This window comes from Leopardus geoffroyi, chromosome C1 (genome assembly GCF_018350155.1).
Source record: "Leopardus geoffroyi isolate Oge1 chromosome C1, O.geoffroyi_Oge1_pat1.0, whole genome shotgun sequence".
In the NCBI taxonomy this organism is placed as follows: domain Eukaryota; kingdom Metazoa; phylum Chordata; class Mammalia; order Carnivora; family Felidae; genus Leopardus; species Leopardus geoffroyi.
In genome coordinates, this window is record NC_059328.1 from 71,782,567 (window position 1) to 71,804,081 (window position 21,515).

At 38.1% G+C, this 21,515-nt stretch overlaps 1 protein-coding gene and 1 long non-coding RNA gene across 3 annotated transcripts in view; both read right to left on the minus strand.

Moving 5' to 3' along the window:
- LOC123598153 overlaps positions 1-14,825 on the minus strand; it is a 45,368-nt gene extending 30,543 nt beyond the window's left edge. Inside the window, exons 1-4 of the long non-coding RNA XR_006712420.1 lie at positions 13,253-14,825; positions 10,270-12,988; positions 9,737-9,837; positions 1,399-1,523 (exon numbers count right to left, since the gene is read on the minus strand). This is a non-coding gene — a long non-coding RNA (uncharacterized LOC123598153). The remainder of the gene's footprint in view (positions 1-1,398; positions 1,524-9,736; positions 9,838-10,269; positions 12,989-13,252) is intronic.
- Positions 14,826-17,618: 2,793 nt separating this feature from the next.
- The window catches only part of SYDE2 (synapse defective Rho GTPase homolog 2), a 53,718-nt gene continuing 49,821 nt past the window's right edge, over positions 17,619-21,515 (minus strand). The window contains exons 7-8 of one of the 2 annotated variants that reach the window (XM_045478095.1): positions 20,314-20,361; positions 19,630-19,745 (exon numbers count right to left, since the gene is read on the minus strand). In XM_045478095.1, coding sequence (XP_045334051.1) covers positions 20,351-20,361 — 11 coding nt within the window. In that variant the 3' untranslated portion in view covers positions 19,630-19,745; positions 20,314-20,350. Of the gene's footprint in view, positions 19,746-20,313; positions 20,362-21,515 lie in introns of both variants that reach the window. The other variant, XM_045478094.1, reaches the window with a different exon arrangement.

The following is a 21,515-nucleotide window of genomic DNA, read 5'->3' on the forward strand; positions in this document are numbered from 1 at the left end:
GAGGTTCAATGTCAACAGGAAAGTAACTGGCATGGGAGGTGAGTTTGCAGGGACAGTAGCAGGAGATGAGACTGGAAAAGTAGCTTGGAGGCAGATTGTGAAGGTTCCCAGAACCTAAACTCAAGAGGTTGAATTATAGTTTGCAAATAATGGGGAATTAATAGAAGGGCTAAGCAGGAAGGTGACACAATCGGCTTTATTTTTAGGAAGATAAGGGATGGATTAGGGTGGGGAGAAGTGAATGGCAGGAAATCCTATTAGGAGACATAAGTGGTGGTTCCAGGTAAGGGATTAGCACATGCTGTACGGAAGCTTACTGTGAAAATAGACCCGAAAGGCTGGTTGGATGGGGAATACAAGACAAAGGATGATGCCAAAGTTTTTAAGTTACTGGAGGACATTAAACCCAAAGTTATTTATCTCCAAAGTCAGGTAGATAATAGCACTTAACCGTCTGTGTGCCTTTGGACAGATGACTTATCTCTGTGAAACAGATTCCCCTACTATCCAGTCAGGTGAGGGTATTTACTTTGCAACATTTTTACAAGGGGTAAATGAGCACCTGCAGATAAGGTGATGGTACCCAGCACATGTTAGTATCATTATTATTGGAATGTCCCAAGGCTCATCCTTGTGAGACATAAGCCATTAGCTGGGGCTGGTTCATTGTTTTCTCAAACAAAAGAGGGTTTTATTAGATTAGAAGAAGGGGGTAATGGATATTGAATAAGCGTCTGCCTTAGGATTATCAAATAAAGAGCTTAGTATAGTGCCTAGCATACAGCAAGCAGTAAATTTTTGCCTCTATTTTACCTAATTTACATGTACAACATGATTATGATATTCTTGCTATAGAAACTAAACATGGGGTTCATGTTTATCTTGCTTATGATAGCAGTTATCATCAGTTCAGTATGATATTTTTATTGTGTGTTTATAACCTTAATTTTCCTCATCATCTCACCAGCCTATGGCCACCAATGGGGTCACACAAACAGTCACAGCCCAAGTTTCATGGGATCTTGCCCCACCCACTTATCTGGTATCTCAAAGTGTCCCCAGGTGTGTCCTGTAGTTCCTGGGATGAAGGACTCACATATGTTCAAAAACAAGCCTACAACCAGCAGGCACTCAAGGCTCCCTTCTCTCAATATACTAGAGCTGCCTAATGGCCCGTAACATGGCGGAAAGGGGATGGGACAATGACTCTGTGTCAGTTCAGGTTCAGCATGAAGCTAACGCCAAGGTAAGACTACATGTACAGGATATTGATTGGTAGAGAGAACGAAAGAAGCCAGGGAGAGCCTTTAGACCTCACTGCAAGTCTGGTGTGTATGGAAGGAGAGAGGGAAGGAAAAAGGTTGGGATGGGATGGGTCAGACTACTCAGAATGCTCACCTTTCTCGGACTCCGAGGCTTTGGAACTCAGGCCAATGCACTGTGCTGTCCCCCCCTTTTCTGGGATGAGTTCTCTCCGAGGGCTCTTCAGTTCACACTGGGGCTCAAGCTGAGAAGTTAACCTCCTATAATAGAAGATGTGGGAATACTAGGTATGAATGAAAATGGAGCTAACTGGTGTGCCTCCTTCCAGTTCCCATGGCTCCAGTCCTTTCCCCGGCTGCCCACTCCTTCCTAACGGCCCTGTGGTAAGTCTTCTATCTCTACACTTCAGTCTTTTGATCTGACATGCGTTGTAGTGAAAATAAAAAGGGCTTTGGGATCCAACCTCATCACCCTAGGCAAACTGCACTGTCCCCTAAGTCTTAGTTATACCACCTGCAAATAGGGGATAATTATAGCTACCTCACCCAAAGGTGATGTGTATAAAATAACTGGCACTCAGTGGGTGCTTAATAAGTGTTGCCTCCTTTTCTTGTTTAGCCTCAGGTACTCTGTCTCACAGACACACACATACACACACACCCCAGAGAAAACATAGTGTTTCTTCTTGGTCCTATGTAATAATCTCTGATTTTAATATTGTTAACAATAATGCTAATGTCTCTCACACTCAAATATGCTGTAAGCAGTGATTCTGCACACCTAGTCTAGTGTTAGCCTTGACCATTTTAATATGAGACCAGACAGGTTGGACGTACTATTTAAAATTTAAACAGCAGCTCTATTTTTTGCACAACTTAAAATGCTATGGCTACTTAGAAAATTAACCATTCTAATAATACGTGATTTTTTTAGGTTAAATTTAATTATCATTCAGCTTTATAAGCTGCTTTTTGCCCACCCAGAAATGTTGTATAATTAAACGAGCATATTTTTTGGGTCCTCAGATAACCATATCATCTGGGTGCACTTCAGATGAGAAAGCTATTGGCTCCAGTAGATGGTGGTCAGTGGCCTGGGTAAACTCCCACAGCTTCACTAATCCACCACTGTAAATAATTAACATTTCCCTGTGCCCTCTACCCCTGAGCGTTGCTTGGGGTGGGCCACGTTCCACCCAGTTGCTAGGTTGCCATCACCAGGTTAGATACCATGTAACTGAGCAAGGCTCCCAGGGCGGAAATTAAATATCTTAGTGAAGGGCAAATTAAATCCTGTGTGATGAATTCATTCCTTCCGTGGCTGATGAGCTGTTTGAGGGTCACAGGCCATGTAAAACAACTGCACACCATCAGAGTAGAATCCCAAACACCAAAGAAACTAACCTTAAAAGTTTATTGGGGAAATGATGGTTAAAAAAAAATAAATAAAATAAGTGTAACTGCTTCCAAATGCTCTCTTATTCACAAGTATGACATTAAAAATATATGCAGTATGGTAACTGATTGTGTTTCCCTGCAATAATACCAATATTCCAAACTTAAAAGGACAGAAGATAAGATTTCTCTAAGTCACTTGTACATGCAATATTCTGGGCTGTTTTTATTCTTTTTTCTTAAAGAAGAGAAGGGAAGAAAATGTAAAATAGGAGATTTCACATTCTTCCCTGTCAATTCAAAATAGTTCTTCCAGCCTGAAGCCATATATATATTTTTTTAATTTTATTTATGTATTTATTTTGAGAGAGGGGAGGATCGGGGGCGGGGGAGGGAGAGAGAGAGAGAGAGAGAGAGAGAGAGAGAGAGAGAGTGAATATTTTATCTTAAGCAGGCTTCCTGCCCAGCATGGAGTCTGATGTGGGGCTTAATCCACAACTGTGAGATTATGACCTCAACCAAAATCAAGAGTCAGACTTTAACAGACTGAGCCACCCACGTGTCCCCTGAAGCCATTTTTTTTTTAATTTTTTTTTTTTTAACATTTATTTATTTTTGAGACAGAGAGAGACAGAGCATGAACGGGGGAGGGGCAGAGAGAGAGGGAGACACAGAATCGGAAGCAGGCTCCAGGCTCTGAGCCATCAGCCCAGAGCCCGACGCGGGGCTCAAACTCATGGACCGCGAGATCGTGACCTGAGCTGAAGTCGGACGCTTAACCGACTGAGCCACCCAGGCGCCCCTGAAGCCATTTTTTAAAGAATAATTATCCTTTTAAAATTTTTTCAAAAAAAAAAAAAAAAAAAAAAGGAAAGAAAAGTAAACAGCACCAAGTCAAATCTAATACACAGCAAGTGTCTGCTTTTTTCTGGCTTTAGTAAATAAGTTAAATCTATAATTATTTTTCACTTTTAATGAAGTATCTGGACTGAATGGATCTAAATCTCACAAAAAGCCAGAATGAACTCCCAATGACACAGAATCTAAGTAGGAGTCATTCTGGTAATGAAGCTATGCATCCAGAAGGATCTTGTCCTCAGAAATAAGACACTGTAGACAGAATTTAAAAACAACAACAAAAAACAAAAAAACAAAAGAAAAAAACCCCAAAAAACTCTGTATCAGTTCATTATGAGAATCTTAATCTCAGTTGATTGAGAGTCCCAGAAAATCTGGGCAGGGAGAAAGGTGACGGAGGCTACCAACGCTTGTGAAATATCTATGTGTACCTCCACATTTTCCATCCTCTTTGGCAGTTAGATTTGAGCCTGTGCCTGATTTCCAATCAACAGAACACGGGTAGAAATGGATAGAAGCCACCTCCAGGCTTGGCTTTACCTCATCTTGTGAAAGCCTCCAACTGTTATGTGTTTCAGACGCCATGTTTATAATGTAAAGTTTCTCAACCTGTTTCAGACCTTACACAAGCAGTCAATTAACCTTTATTGTATTAAACAACTGATGTATCAGGGTTTATTTGTCACCACTCTATAGCCGAGCCCATGATGATGAATGCAGATGGATTAGAGAATACTCAGCCTCATTAGAACGCATGTGCACAACAGTTAGTTGGAAATCAGGAATTGGACTTAAATCTGTGCACATCTAATAAGACACTAGAAACATTTTAACAGCCATAACTAAAGATATCAAAAGAAAACACAACTTTCTTATATTGGAAAATACCTCTATCTATAAACCATACACTAGATTCCAAGCAAATTCCAGCTTGTTCAGTAAGCAGGTGAATTGAGATTGGCATATCACTCCAAATCCCATGCTTTTATTAAATAGTCAACACTAACGCTAGAGTGGTCATTTAAAAATCAAATCTGGGGGCGCCTGGGTGGCGCAGTCGGTTAAGCCTCCGACTTCAGCCAGGTCACGATCTCGCAGTCCGTGAGTTCGAGCCCCGCATCAGGCTCTGGGCTGATGGCTCAGAGCCTGGAGCCTGTTTCCGATTCTGTGTCTCCCTCTCTCTCTGCCCCTCCCCCGTTCATGCTCTGCCTCTCTCTGTCCCCCCCAAAAAATAAATAAACGTTGAAAAAATAAATAAATAAAAATCAAATCTGGACCCCATCATTTCCCTCCTTAAAACGTTTCAACTGGCCCTTTTTGCCCTCAGGATAGGGTGCCAGTTCTTTATTGTTAACATAGCCCTGCTTGCTTTTTAAGCCCTTCTTTTACAGGTTTGGCTTCTCTACTTCCCCTTCAGACATTTCAGTCCACACTGTTTTCCACACATTCTATGCTCTCTCTCACCTCTGCTTCCTGGAAGATGCTATTCCTGTTCCATGAGTAAATAAAGCTACCAAGAATTTTCAAAATGCCCTAAAATGAATTAACATCTAATGCAGTGCAACAATATTCACATACATTAAAAAAATGATTTATATGTATTCCTCCTATAGGAAATGAACAGTGCTCATAAGAATTTGTTTTAGAGACTATAACAGGAATTGACAATGTGATACTAATAGTTTTCAAAGTCACAAAGTAAGGCAACTATCTGGATCCTAATCAGAGCTTTGGAATTAGAGACAATTCTGAGCACTCAGTCCCTTACAAGCTTTAGTAATTTAACCTTGACAAGTTTCTGCTGTGGCAAAATAAATTCTCAAAAATGGCCACAGCGAAATTTCCCATCCCACATTGCCATACCCCCATCAAAAGATAGCCTCGGGGCGCCTGGGTGGCTCAGTCGGTTGAGCGTCCGACTTCGGTTCAGGTCATGATCTCGCGGTCCGTGGGTTCGAGCCCCGTGTCGGGCTCTGTGCTGACAGCTCAGAGCTTGGAGCCTGTTTCTGATTCTGTGTCTCCCTCTTTTTCTGACCCTCCCCTGTTCATGCTCTCTCTCTCTCTGTCTCAAAAATAAATAAAATGTTAAAAAAAAAAAAAAAAAAGAGATAGCCTCTATTTCCCCTCTCCTTGAAATTGTGACTTTGCGGTTTCTTCAAAGAATAGAATGCAGCAGAAATGACACTGAATGACTTCTGAACCCAGGTTATAAAGGGCGACACAGATACAGCTTCTGCCTGGCTCTCTCATTGGAAACTCACCCTAGGAACCCAGCTACCATGTTGTGAGGAAGCCCAGGCTACATGGACAGGGCACATGGAGGTGTTCTGGTTGACAACCCCAAGTAAGATTTCAGCCAGTGACCAGCACCAACCACCATACATGTGGCATGAACAAGCCTTCAGATAATTCCAGGCCTGAGCTGTCAAGCTACCCTGGCTGTTGCTGATTGGAGCAGAGATGAGCTATTCCTGCCAAGACCTGTCTAAACTCAGGTTTGTGAACATGTCAGCAAAGTAAATTTTGTCATTATTTAAAGCCATTAAGTTTTGGTATGGTTTGTTATGCAGCAGTAGGTAACTGGAAAAACCACCTCATTTTGGTTCTCGTGAGGATTAAGTGAAATAGAACATAGAAAACTCCCTATGGATTGTCTGAAACACAGTGAATGTTAGTTACCTATAATGTGTCCATAACTATGGCAATTACCTCAAAATGGGATATTCATTTATTTCTATCCCTACTTTGTTTAAGAATTATAAAGAAGCAGGGGTGCCTGAGTGGCCCAGTCAGTTGAGCATCCGACTTTGGCTCAGGTCATGATCTCATGGTTTGTGGGTTGGAGCCCCGCGTTGGACTCTGTGCTGACAGCTCAGAGCCTGGAGCCTGCTTCAGTTTCTGCATCTTCCTCTCTCTCTGCCCCTCCCCTGCTCACACTCTGTCTCTCAAAAATAAATAAATGTTAAAAAATTAAAAGAAAAAAAGAATTATAAAGAAGCATACTGTATTTTCTGCTTTTAATGCATATAATCCAGTAAGACAATAAGCTATGTATTCAAATTATTACAATATAAAACAGAGTAAAATTAGTGCTATGTATCTTAAAATTTGATACAAGTCTTTAATAAATATCACACTGTGAATTTTGGAAACCTCTGGTGAGTGGGATTGCATTTAAGTACGAGACGAGGAGAAGACAAGAGGAGCTTGGAAGAATGGGCTTTCAACTACATGCTCTTCTGTATTGTTGGAATTACTACAGGAAACATGCATTTCTTTATTTTTTATTATCCTTCTTTTTATTGAACTATTACTTACAAACAGTGAAGAGCACAAATTGTAAGTGTGCAGCTAACTTAATTTTTAATTATGTATACACCCATGTAACCATGTAACCATTATCCAAACATGCATATTAGTTCAATCAGAACTTTCTATTACTATAGATTAGTTTGCATTTTCTTTTTTTTTTTTTTTTAATTTTTTTTTTTCAACGTTTATTCATTTTTGGGACAGAGAGAGACAGAGCATGAACGGGGGAGGGGCAGAGAGAGAGGGAGACACAGAATCAGAAACAGGCTCCAGGCTCTGAGCCATCAGCCCAGAGCCTGACGCGGGGCTCGAACTCATGGACCGCGAGATCGTGACCTGGCTGAAGTCGGACGCTTAACCGACTGCGCCACCCAGGCACCCCTAGTTTGCATTTTCTATAACTTCATATAAATGGAATCATATGGTATGAACTTATTTTTGTCTTATTCTTTCACTTTTGAGATCTGTTCTTGTTTTGTGTATTAATATTCTATTACCTTTTATTGCTAAATAGTATTCCATTGTAGGGACATACCACAATTTGTTTGGTAGACATTTGGGTTCGTGGTTTCCAGCTTGGGGCTACTATAAATTAATCTTCTATGATCATTTCTGTGCAAGTTGTTTTATGAACATATGTTTTCCTTTTTCTTGGATAAGTATCTAGGAGTAGAATGTCTGGCTCAGACCAGTAGAATGGTGTATATGTGTTCGACTTTTTAAGATATCGCCAAATGTTTCCAAAGTAGGTATGCTATTTTATATTTCCACCAACAGTGTACAAAAGTTCTAGTTCCTCCTCATTCTCACTAGTATGATCACTCTTTTAAAATTTAGCAATTCTAGTTGGTGTGCAGTGGTATCTCATTGCAGTTTTAATTAGCATTTCCCTAATGACTAATGATGTTGAGCTTATTTTCATGTGTTTATTTCCATCCACATGTCTTCTTTCATGAAGTATTTATTCACATATGTTGTTCATTATTCTTGAAGGGCTTTTTTTTGTTTTGTTTTTGCTTTTTTAGTAATTGAGATTTCAGAGTTCCTTATATATTCTGGATGCAAGTCTTTTACCAGATACATGCAAATATTGACTTTTGGTCTGTGGTTTATCTTCTCATTCTCTTAATAGTGTCTTTCAAAGGGCAGAAATTTTTAATTTTGATGAAGTTCAATTTATCAATTTGGTTTTTTATAGTTTATGTTTTGTTGACTTCTCTAAGAAATCTTTGCATAACCAAGGTTTTCTTCTAGAAGTTTTATACTTCCAGGCTTTACATTTAAATCTATGATCCATTTCACATTGATTTTCACGTATGGTATAATTTTTATATATGGATCAATGTTTTTTTGGTTTGGGGGGAGTTTGCATATAAATATCCAATTATTCCAGCACTATTTCTCGAAAAGACTGTCCTTTTTCCACTGTATTGCCTTAGTAAAAAATCAGTTGTGTATCAGAGAAATACAGATACCATATGATTTCACTTATCTGTGGAATCTAACAAACAAAACAAACAAATAAATGACTCAAATACAGAGAACAAACTGGTGGTTGCCAGAGATGAGGTGGGTCGGTGAGGATGGGCACAACAGATGATGGGGATTAAGAGATACAAACTTTCAGTTATAAAATAAATATAATCATGGCAATATAAAGTACAGCATAGGAAATATAGTCAACAATATTGTAAATAACACTGGTGACAGATGGTGACTACACTTATTGTGGTGAGTTCTGAGTAATATACAGAATTGTCAAATCAATATGTTGTACAGCTGAAACTAATATAACACTGCATTTCAATTATACTTCAACAATAAAATTTTTTTAAAACGTCAGTGGTCCATATATGTAGGGTCTATTTCTGAACTCCACTATGTTCTGTAGATTTGTCTATCCTGACACCAATACCATACTGTCTTGATTACTGTTGCTTTAAAAGACATCTTAAAATCAGATAGTGTCGGTCTTCCAAAGTCGTCATTTTTTTTTCAAGGTTGCTTTGGCCTTTGTATGTATATTTATGTTAATTTACACACGCAATTCTGACTTACTCTGACTTTTATAAAGTTTCCACTAGGTGATTTACTAGAGTTCAACCCCATTGTGACTCAGGCCCTGTGTAATTGCACTATGGATATAGCTGATAATGGCTTAATTGATATTCCATGGTGACTGAGGATTTAAGCAGATGAGGGCAACTGAGATGGTTAATAAAAAACCTGGCAGTCTTTTGGAAGCAAACATGACATGCAACTGTAGCAGCAGCATCCAGGGAGCTGAGAGTTAACAGAAGAAACAGAGAGAAACCAAAAGAGTTTCTCTAATATTTTCATATGCATACTCTTTACATTTAATAAACTCCTATTTTAAAATAAAGTATAAATAAACCCTACCATCATTAATGCTTTTATGTTATTTATTTATTTATTTATTTATTTATTTATTTATTTATTTATTTTGAGAGAGAGAGAGAGCATGAGCAGGGGAGGGGCAGAGAGAGAGGGAGAGAGAGAATCCCAAGCAGGCTCTGCGCCATCAGCATGGAGCCTAAAGTGGGGCTTAATCCCTTGAACCGTGTGAGTCAGGGCTTAACCAACTGAGCCACCCAGGCACCCCGACACCCTAGTGTCTTAATCAGATGATAAGACTGCGTATTTATACCGAACCAAATGGAAGGTAAGTTTTACTTATAGGCAGAGGAGGGGGCAGATTCGGCTACTGGGCACAGTGGGAAAAGGCAAGACTGGTCGTGGTACCTGAGGCTCAAGTCACCAGAGCTGGCACATGTCCACAGCAGATTGAGGAGGAAAAAATTATATCAAGAGAAGCAAGAATATGCCCAATTTTGGCCACTTTGCCCGTTGACCAGGATGCCCAATGGCAGCCATTGCTTAGCAATTACCTGGAAAATCCTTGCATGTTGGTTTTGGCTGCCAATACACACTTCTATTTCCTGTTCCGTTTGACAAAGGGTCCCAAAGTTCATCCTGTGACATTTGGTCACTATAGGAGGAAGCAATAGAAGGTAATTGTTAGGGAATAACATCCTGTACCTCTCCTGTTTCCGTAAAAGGGAGGTGACTTCATTTCTCAAGAGGAAGGAGCATGGGAGGATCGCTTCCAGCTTTTCTCTGCCTCCCTCACTTAACTGTTCTCCAAGTCACAAAGATTGACTCATCTGACTGGTAAACTGAGCAGGACTTGAGCTTGCTTGCCTGGGAGCCTTCTGTGTTCTCTTACCCACAGGGCCAGCCTGTCTGTAATATGTACATTTTTGAATTGTTTTTTGTTTTTTAGCACTGAAAAGTTGTACCCCTGCCAGGAGAGGCTTGTTTTTAACTAACTCTACAGTGATTGGGTGGGAATGATCGGATCACAGGTAATGTAGGAAGAAGCCTAATTGGTCACAGACCCAAGTTATATTCTAGAGCTTACCTTCATCCATGGTAAATCTGGTATTTTGATCTCCATATGTCTGGCTCCTAGGTCTTGGTTCTAATTTCAGGAAGGAAAAATAGGTGTTGTTGGTCTCCTACCACACATATGTTAACATAGAGGGGGTTTGGGGAAGATAGGTTGGTAGGAGAGGGTTAAAACAATAAGAGGAAACAAAATGAAAAAGAAAATATGGTCAGAGCCATGGCTCTGATAGGTTCCCAAACCTCAAGCTGCAAGGATTAGGCTTTGGCTCTGTTCTGCCAGTGTGGGGTCTGCAGAGCAGCTGGGGTTGACAAACACAGGGCTCATGAGGAATGTGTTCCACTTGGGACACAATCTCAGATGGGCTTCAGACAGGCCCTTCCTCACCCTGCTCTCTCTCGCCATTGTCAGCTCAAGATGAGACTTAGGCAAGTCTAGATGTAGTGTTTTTGTCCCTTAAAAAGAGAACAGCCTAATATCATCTGTGTGTCTAACCTCCAATGCAGATTTGACTTTTCTTGTGCCCCAATATTTGTGAAAGGAAAGGGGGAAGGATGGGGGCTATAACTTGGTATTTCCCTTAGTATGCAAGCCAAAGTATACAATATGAACTTACTTTTGTGTATAGAAAAAAAATATAGCCAACTTGTTTATGACAAATCATACTGGTTTTCCATTTATGGTAGCAATATGAAGTTGTACTCTAAAAATAAATTTAACTGAAAATAAAATTTTTTAGAGAGAATAAGAAAATATTATACATGGTACTTGAATATGATAGAAATTCTGAAGGTTGTCTGTGAATGATAGTAGTCTGGGATAGCTAAAAGTCATATGGAAAAGATCAAAAGATACCCAAAATATACATTAATTTAGAGGCTATTAATAGCCATGTTAGATCTCTCTAACCATGATGAAATCTAGGTTTTGTGGTAAATTCACATATTTTGTGACTCTTTTAGGAGTTAATTATAATCACACAAGTTCATCTCCTTTTTTTTTTTTTTTTTTTTTTTGGCTTCCAAAATGACACTTACAGTGAAGTAAACTGAAGTCTGTGACTTACTTTAAAATGTATCAAAAATTAAGACAGATAATGGTGGATAGATGGATATATGATCAAACTAATATAACAAAAGGCTTACAATTATAGAATCTAGCTGGTAGATATATGGGCATTCACTGCATAATTTTCAACTTTTCTTTATATTTGAAAACGTTCGTAACGAATGATGTCAATGGAAAAAGATACTAACATGCCTTCCTTTATAGTTTGGTTGACTTTACAGGTGAGTTTTGACACTGAGTACAGATCAAACATAGGTTCATAACCTGGGACAGATGGCACCTTATGCTTTGACATTTCTTATCTACCAGTTTAGACGAGCTGTTGTCACTTACCTAATAATTCAAATTTGCCCTTAGGTTAAAACGTGAGCATTACAATGGCTACAGGGCAGGGGAAAGTTAGTCAAAAAGAGACTGCAAATGTTGGCAACCTGCAGCCCTTTTCTTGAACAAAGGTCAAGAACAAGGGGTCACTGTTCAGTATCTGCAGCTATGAGAAAAAGTGAGCTGCAGGCTTGCGGTCTCTCCTAACTTTCACAAAAATGTCTTGAATGTGAGGCACTTTCCCTTTTCTGAATTTAATGGTCATTGTATTTTTCTGAAGTTGGAATTTTAAACTCTCCGTAGAGGAGTTTCCAGTCAAATAAGTATGTAGAATGTTGAGGCCAACACCAAGTTTTCACTTCATAAATACCTCCGTTAAGCAAAACAACAACAAAAAACCCAGATTAACTCAAATGACTTAAAAGCATGCCAGTGGCCTTATCAAACAGATAAGGATTAAGTTAACCCCATCCAGGGGAAGTATGTAGGAATTTTTCTCACTTGCTTAAAACAAACACCTGACATTGAGAAAGATAAAAAACATTAAATGTAGTGTCTGTCCCCCCAAATTGTCTCTGCTATTCTAATAGCAGACTCTTTCTAATAAGAGTCTTACTTATAGGGTTCATTCAACTTTATGAAAATATTTTCTTTTACTAAAATGGAAAATAGGTTTTTGCAGTTCTAGCAAAAAGTGCACACTAAAATGAATCAGGATGTTTTTTTGCTCATGATTTCTGTAAACAAATAAATGACCCATTTTAACAAAAGCTCTCTCAGAAACCAACCTTCCTTATGGTGAGAAACACTTTTTTCATATACATAATATTTAAATAATTGTTTCTATTGAAACATTGCAATTCTGCAGCAAAAAAAAAAAAAACAAAAAACTATTGCCTAAGATTTACCAACCCACTAAATTTTTAAGTTACTAATTTTCCCAAGGCTGTTCCCCTTTTCACAAGAAACACAGTCATAAAAAAAAAAAGATAACTTTCTTAACCACAAATAATTACTACTCAGCAGTAAATACTTGAATAATTACATACACATTGCATCTCATGGCCCTTAATCTTTTCCTGACAAACGGGCAACCATTCCCTGAGAATCCTTTTGTATTCATTCATTTATTAATAATTAACTGAACATCTTCTGTTATAAATCTTAGGCAGATGGCAGTGAACTAGATATGTAAGGGTGCAGATATGCTTTTTTTTTAGTTTTTCTTCCTAAATTTGGTTTAAAGGTAAACATTTTCTAAAGTTATAACTGTCCATCGTTTAATCAAATAGTACCATAACTATTTGGTACTTGTTCCAAGCGATAAATCTCTACCTTTTTCCTCCCCCAGTTTTCTTTTTTTTTTCTTTTTTTTTCAACGTTTTTTTTTTTTTTTTTTTTTTTATTTTTTTATTTTTTGGGACAGAGAGAGACAGAGCATGAACGGGGGAGGGGCAGAGAGAGAGGGAGACACAGAATCGGAAACAGGCTCCAGGCTCTGAGCCATCAGCCCAGAGCCTGACGCGGGGCTCGAACTCACGGACCGCGAGATCGTGACCTGGCTGAAGTCGGACGCTTAACGGACTGCGCCACCCAGGCGCCCCACCTCCCCCAGTTTTCAAGGCAGGCTACTGATTGGGTTTTCAGAGGCAGCCTCTGAAGTGGCATTTGAGCAGACAAGTGAAATGACAAAAAAATAACCACTCAAGTCAAATATGGATGAGGAGCACTCCACAAAGAGAAAATGGCAAGTGCAAAGATCCTAAGGCAGCAATCAAGTCCTCAGTGTTGCTAGAGAAGAGAACTGAAGAAATTCAGGCTGAAGAGAAGAGGCTGAAGAAATTATATAGCAGTTTATCTTTTTTTTTAAAGATGACTTTGGCTTCTGTGGACAGGATGGATTGTGAGTGTGGAGAGAGAAGAGTGATAGCAAAGAGAAGAAACAAGCAGTAAGAGATTGAGAGATGATGGTGGCTTGGGTCTAGGGTGTAGTAGTGACACAAGTAAGTGCACAGTTTCAGGATATATCATAGAACTGTTGATGGGTTGGGTAAGGGGAGTGAAAGACTCCAGTTTGGGGGCAATAGGGTAAGATGAAGACAGGAAAGTGTGATATTTGTCACTGTCAGGCGGCCTGGCATCTGAAGCCCCTTCTTAAATTCATAGAATTTACTGTTGTGTAAGTTCCAGGGAAAGGATGCTAGCTAGTTGCCCCCTCCCTGACACCTGGAAGCTGGGGCACAGTCTGATGCTTCTGTCAGGGACTTTGAATCAGGAACGATGCACTATAACTAATTCCAGGGGCACCTGTGTGGCTCAGTTGGTTAAGCATCGGACTTTGGCTCAGATAATGTTCTCAGGGTTTGCGAGATCGGGCCCCTCATTGGGCTCTGTGTTGACAGCTCAGAGCCTGGAGCCTGCTTCGGATTCTGTCTCCCTCGCTCTCTGCTCCTCCCCCACTCGGTCTTCTCTCTCTCTCAAAAACAAACAAACATTTTTTAACAGTTAAAAAAAAAAAACCCAAAACTAATTCCAGTGGTGTGCACGGGATTGTGTTTGGTGCCAGTGGTGAGAACAGCAGCACCCTAATCAGTCATAGCCCTGGTTGCTGTCATTCTGATCACCTAGCCTCTCTTAGCTCTGCTTATTTTCCAAGTCTATTCCTCCAGATTCCTCATTAAAAAAATATTGAGGTATGACTCATATAAAGGGCAAAAATCTTAAGTATGGAACTTGATATGTAAACACCTGTGAAGTCTCCACCTAGATCCAATTATAAAACATTTTTAGCATCCTAAAAGTCTTCCCTCTGAAACTTTTTTAAATTAGTCCCATTTCTGCCTCAATTAGCCAGTCAGTTTTTAGCTGAGTCAGAAAGCAACCAAGAACTCTGATTTCTGGTACTTCAATACTTATCAAACGTAAGTGAGCACTGGGCTGAGAAAAGAGCAAAAGAGCATTCCTCTTCATACCAAAGTCCTCAGGTCTGTAAGATTCAAATTAAAACTTGTTATTATTAAACATAATACAACGTTATCACTTTCCAAGTCCCTAAAAGTGACTCTATGAGCATCATTACCAGGTACCAAAGCATTAGTACTTACAGTTAAACCGGACATTATAAACACTACATTAATAATAGCAACTTCCACTACAAGAAGCTCATTTAAAAAATACAGTGGAGTCACCACAATCTCATTTGATGGTAACTACATCCTTCAGCTGCTCAGGCCTTACTCACTCACTCACAGACTCTCTCACAGTCCACTGGCAAATTCTTTGGGCTCCTACTTACAAAACATATCCTGAATACAACCAGTTCTCACCACCTCTAATGTTTGACTTCCCTGATCTGAAACTACCATCTTTCTTGCCTGGACTACTGCAAAACTGGATGTAAGAAGGTAACAGAGAAGGGGGTGCCTGGCTGGCTCAGTCAGTAGAGCATGTGACTCTTGATCCTGGGATCATGAGTTTGAGTCCCATGTTAGGCGTAAAAATTACTTAAAAATGGGGCGCCTGGGTGGCTCAGTTGGTTGAGCATCTGACTTCAGTTCAGGTCATGATCTCATGGTTCATGGATTTGAGCCCATTGGGCTCGCGGTCAGCGCAGAGCCCACTTTGGATCCTCTGTCTCCCTCTCTCTCCACACCTCCTTCACTCATGTTCTGTCAAAGATAAACTTACTAAATAAATAAATAAATAAATATTAAATTATAAAAAAAAAAGAAGGTAATAGAGAAATGCCTTCAACGTTCTCGAGGAAAGTGAGTTAGAACCTGGCACTGTAGATCCAAATCAAAATGAAGTACAGGGAAAATGAAGGCCTTGTCAGACATGCAAGGACTCAAAGCTTTCTCTCTCAAGCACCCTTCTTGTGTGCGGGGTTGGTGAGTGTGGTGGGGGGGTGTGGGAGATATGAGGGGTGGCAGGAGGTGCATATGTGGGGGGAAGTACTTACAGATTTCAGCAAGCAAAAACACTAAATTAAAAAAAAAAAGATGTAAAACAAAATCAAATACAGGAATGCAAGGAAAACATATCCTAGGATGATAGCTAAAAACCACTTTGTCCAAATTTGATAAAGTTGATTTAAAAACTTAAGATGATCTCAGGGTTAGAGTGAAGATATTTTTCTTCTGTCAAAGAAAAATAAATAAAGGCAAGCATATACTTTTTTTTTTTTTTCAACGTTTACTTATTTTTGGGACAGAGAGAGACAGAGCATGAACAGGGGAGGGGCAGAGAGAGAGGGAGACACAGAATCAGAAACAGGCTCCAGGCTCTGAGCCATCAGCCCAGAGCCCGACGCGGGGCTCGAACTCAGGACCGCGAGATCGTGACCTGGCTGAAGTCGGACGCTTAACCGACTGCGCCACCCAGGCGCCCCAAGGCAAGCATATACTTTAAGAATCCCACGATGAGAGCTAAAAGCATTCTGAACAAATTTGGTAATCCAATACCATGATAAAATAATTGTTACAGTAAAGAAAGCATTTTACTTCGATCAAAAAAAAAAAAAAAAAGCAATTACTCCAGGAAAAAATAAAAATCTGCAAAATCCATTACCTAATTCTTATTTTTTTAAGTTTATTTATTTTGAGAGAGATGGCACAAGTAGTGGAAGGGCAGAGAGGGAGGGAGAGAGAGAGAATCCCAAGCAGGCTTCACACTGCCAGCGCAGAGCCCTACGCAAGGTTTGAACTCAAGAAACCGTGAGATCATGATCTGAGCCGAAATCAAGAGTCAGGTGCTCAACCAACTGAGCCATCCAGGTGCCCCAAGGCATGACCCAATTCTGAAGCAAATAATACACAGCATGATTTGGAGGAGTTGATGGCTAGCAGATAAAATAACTCATTTGACCTTTAGCTTGGAATATTCTGCATATATCAGCATAGATCTGAGGACATAAGATTGGATATGTAGGAGACAAAATCACCTGACTTACTAGTAAATGCTTTTGCATAATCCAGCACATAATGGCTAGTTATTGATTTGTTGTTTTTAGAAACATATAAAGGAAAAAGCTAAGTTAAATATAGTTCCCCCAAATAATATACATCTATTAACGCTGATTAATAAACTAATTGTGTAACTTAGAGAAGTTAGGAGGTAAAAGGCAGTAATGGAGGTAAAAGGAAAGTATAGGGTTGGTCATTTCCACAATGGTAGCAAGCCAAGAGACATTGTTTAATACAGATGGATCAAGAAATAAAGATTACTAGTTATAAAGGAAACCAAAAGAATATAAAATGGGGAGGAGGAATGGACATTCCTTAATATTCATAATGAACAATCAACAGATACTACTTAAATGACAAATCGAGAAACAGGCACAGTAAACCTAGATCAAGTGGTAGAGATAGTAGCTACCTAAAGAATAAAAAGTGGCTGTTACCTCTGAGAAGCAGGATTGATGTGAATGGCAGGGAGGCACACTTTTACTTTTTATTTTCTATCCATACGGATTGCTTGAAATTTTATTCAGGTACATGCACTAAAATTAAGATTGTTTTTAATCCTAAAAAACATTGGGGCAAGTAGACTTAGAAGGGAATGACAACTGGTAGTCTGTGTAGAGAGATCCCAGGAGTTTATAAAAAGCAGGTATGAAAACCCAAAAAAGATTTGAAGTTAAGGGCCATTTAAAGTAAAGGCGTAAATTACAGAGCACTACTAAACACAGCAAAGTCAACAAAAGAGATTTACAGTTAGGACTCGGTGATCCAGACAAAATAAATGCTTAGTATTTTCTATTTAAGACAGTAGAGATGAAACTATTCCCATCCAAATTTATATAACAAAATAAATCTGGCCTTTAAGGTATTTCAGATTCTGGAAAATTCAATTCTGCACAAAAAGGATTTGTTACATGGATTTATGGATAACATTTGATTGTCCAATACTTTAACATGTTTAAAAACAATGACATTAAAATAAGTGATCCTTAAAATCATGATGATAATTAATAGCATGACACCAAGGTTATAATTCTTTAATAAAACTTTTATATTTCTGGAACAACTTATTCAATTCATACAATATACATGATATAGCAAACAAAGTCTTCCTATAAAACATTTAAAGTACATTTCTTTTGACTGTTTACTCTAGATATATACCTGTCACAAATTCTTTTGGTATTCTTCTGAATTGTTATACAAAGCTTTAAAAAATGAAATTTTCATATAAAAATAATTATTTATCTGGCTTTTTAACAATTGAGTTTTCAAATTAAATAACAAGGTGTTCTGTTTATCAGTGTATATTTAACATAGAAATAGTTAAATACTTTAATATTTAGAAAAACATCAAGAAGTGTTTTCTACTGGCTGCTACATCTTTAAGTTGGTAATTCAAATTTTATTTATAATTTTAAAATTACATGTTCTGTGGGTATAAAAGTTTAAAAAAATACATTCCAATTTAATAAAAAGTCTTCTAAATTTACATTTTTCAAACACTGCTGTGACTGCTATAATGCCTATCTGGTAGATACACTTAGCCAAAATAAGTTATTTTAAAAAATCAATAACATGGACTATGCCGGCAAGATTTCTTTAGATACATATGAGGGCAATTATAAAGTCAATGTTATCAATGTACTACTACAAATAAATAATACATTTAAAGCACAATTACTCTGTTTTAAAAAAGCAGAACATAAAAATGCATAGAATAGGTAAAGATTTTTGAAGTGTAAATCACTAGTGCAGAAATCTGGGCACTTAATCCCTTAAGAAGTTAGAGAATTTCAATTTAAAAGATGACTTCTCACTAGGGATACTGTGACTTTCTGTGAATAAAAAAAAGAAAGTCTATTATTTCTATTCAGAAGCTTCTAGTGTTTTGGTTCAAGTGTTTCTACAGAACTCCTCCTTTAACTTAAATATTCTTTCCCTGAAAAAGACAATGAAGCTAATAATTTTGGCCTCATGACATATATACTTTAAAGATACATGTGATTCTGCAGCCCATGCCTCCTCTCATTCTAACATCTATCCATATATGCACTTATAAATATACACGTTTCAGGTTTATAAAAATATTTAGTTTTCATAAGCTTAAATAATTACTGAACACTAATAAGAATACATTAATATTTGTATAATTTTACTTTTATTTATAAAAAGTTTTTTTAGAGCAGCATTTGCATTGCAAATGAAATATGATCAAAGGATGCTGCAGTGTACATGGGCTCACACTGCAAACCAGACGGAGCAGCTACCACGTTCCTCTGAAAGAAACACCTGTTTCAGCTACAAAAGAGCAGTTCCTATAAAGTACAAAAACCATGAGGGGCCAATAACTTATCCGAACCTTGTAAGTGCATTTAAAAGTCATCTCCACAGAATTGGCCATACTTGTTAAAATATCCACAAGTCCAAGTTATCTTTGCCCCAAGAAAAATTTTCTATTGAGATAAGTAAAAATTGTATTAATGATAGCGTTTTTAATGGAATCACATGAACTTATTAGAAATTAATGGAATTTTTAAAAGTAAAAAAATAAAACCATTGTGAGAGGTATAAGAAAATGAGAAAGATTGATTTAAAATTTAAAACATTACAAAAAAGCAAATAAAACCTCTCAATCTCAAACATTCATATTAAGCTTGTTTTTGTTGAGTTCACGCTCCAGATTTCCAATCAAAGTATCAATACTTTCCTGTAGGTCTTTGAGATTGACTTTTCGGTCCACTGTAGACTCAATTGTCTGCATTGTCAAATACGTCTGAAATGTGTACTCTTCGGACAAGGGTACTGGCTGTTCAATCATTATATCTGGCCCATACATTTTGCTACAATTTTCTCCGTTTTCTCTGTCTTCTGAAGGGACATCATCATAATCTACGTCATTTAAATTTTCTTTTGTATTTAAAAAGTAGTTTTCTCCACAGCTGCTCCAGTCGCCTGCATACCGATTGCTAACTGGACTGTCTAATCTGGTTTGCCTCGGTCTAAGTATTCTTGATGAATCAGTACCACTCAAATTTAACATGCAAGGTCGTTCTTTCTTCCTCCTCAAATAACTTAGAGAAGACTTCTGCTCTGGGAACAAATTATCTGTTGATTCTTTGACAGTTAAACGTTGCGCTAGAAACAAACAATAAATTTGCTTAGTCACAGCCATCCAACTGGCCTTCAAAAAACAGAGCTAAAGATAAGCCATTTAATAATCAACTACAAACATGCATTAAAAACAAAACATGCACACTATTTTAAAAAAAGCATTCCATAATTACTTTTTTCTAACCAGACATAATCAAGATTAGGGGCAGAAGCTAGTAGAGTGGTCAATGGTGCTAATTCATGCCATATCATAACATCCCCAAACAAATAAAATTTCCAACGCTGATTAACTTTCTGTGCAAGTTAATTATTATCTAGCTGTAATTCAAACAGTAGCTAAGCTGGTAGCTTCTTGTATATTAAAAGCTAGAGCAAAAAGCAGGCAAGGCATGTTGGTGTACAAACAAGAAAACAAAACAAAAAGTTCCTTCTTCTGCAAACATCTAAATGAGGCAAAGGCATTTAAAGTGCTCACTCTAACCTTTGTGCTTTTTTGCAATTCTATTAGCAGCTGTGTCATAATTTATTTTACTAAGCAGCCCAAATTTCACTTTGATAAAATGCACAAATACTAAATTTGACCACTGGTTACCTGAGTTTGATTATACAGCATTAGCTACTAATAGTCTTCATTTATTGCCTGAAAATAGTACAGATATTTTATTTTCCCATTCTAGTTAGATATCTAACAATCTCAAATAACATTCCTCATATTAATTTCTTCTAAGAGTATGCATTGTGCTGGCCATATAGATTACCACAGACATACACATAACTTCATGACAAACCAAGGCTTCACTGCTTACCCTTTAGTGCATATTGAACAAAACATTTGCCTACGGTTCTTCTGTATATAAGATGGACTTGAATGTTGAGGCATAGCTTTTGAAAACTACCCGTAATAATTTCCTCTTTTTGCTTATTTATTCTCCACTAATAAATGCCTCTTCATGTACACTTTCTTTCACTGAGATACTTATTATCAGTATGAATATATTATCAGTAATAACACACCCACTTTACACTCTCCAACATATAACGAATGCTTGTTCCTTACTGTACAAAACAAGATAATTGCAAAGTAATACAAACTTGTATATAGTGCTAGTTTTGCAGACTTACAGTGATCTTAACAGCATTTTTCAGGGGCACCTGGGTGGTTCAGCCGGTTGAGCCTCTGACTTCAGCTCAGGTCATGATCTCACAGTTCATGAGTTTGAGCCACATCGGGCTCTGTGCTGACAGCTTCAAGCCTGAAGCCAGCTTCTGATTCTGTATCTCCCTCACTCTCTGCCCCTCCCCTGCTCACACTGTGTCTCTATCTCTCAAAAATAAACTTAAAATACATTTTTCAGAGATTACATAATTTTTTGTACTTAGATTTTATTAAAATACTTGATAACTATCTATAGGTATGTTTCTAACATTTCCATTTGTCTAAATTTTTATGATGGCTATTATATATAATTATGAATAGCTAAAATCTCTTGAGCTAAAATTTTCTGGAAAACAAAGGCCTGATATTTATTTTTTTAATGTTTTATTTTTGAGAGAGAGTGCATGCGAGTGTGCATGTGAGTGGGGGAGGAGCAGAGAGAGAGGGAGAGAGAGAGATCCCAAGCAGGCTCCGTGCTGCCAGCACAGAGCCCAAAGCAGAGCTCAATCCCACGCCTGAGAGATCATGACCTGAGTCAACACTTAGCCAGCTGAGCCATCCAGGTGCCCCTGATATTTACTTAAATTGATCTTTAATAACAGTATTAATATAGAATGCCCCATGCCATTAACTGAAGC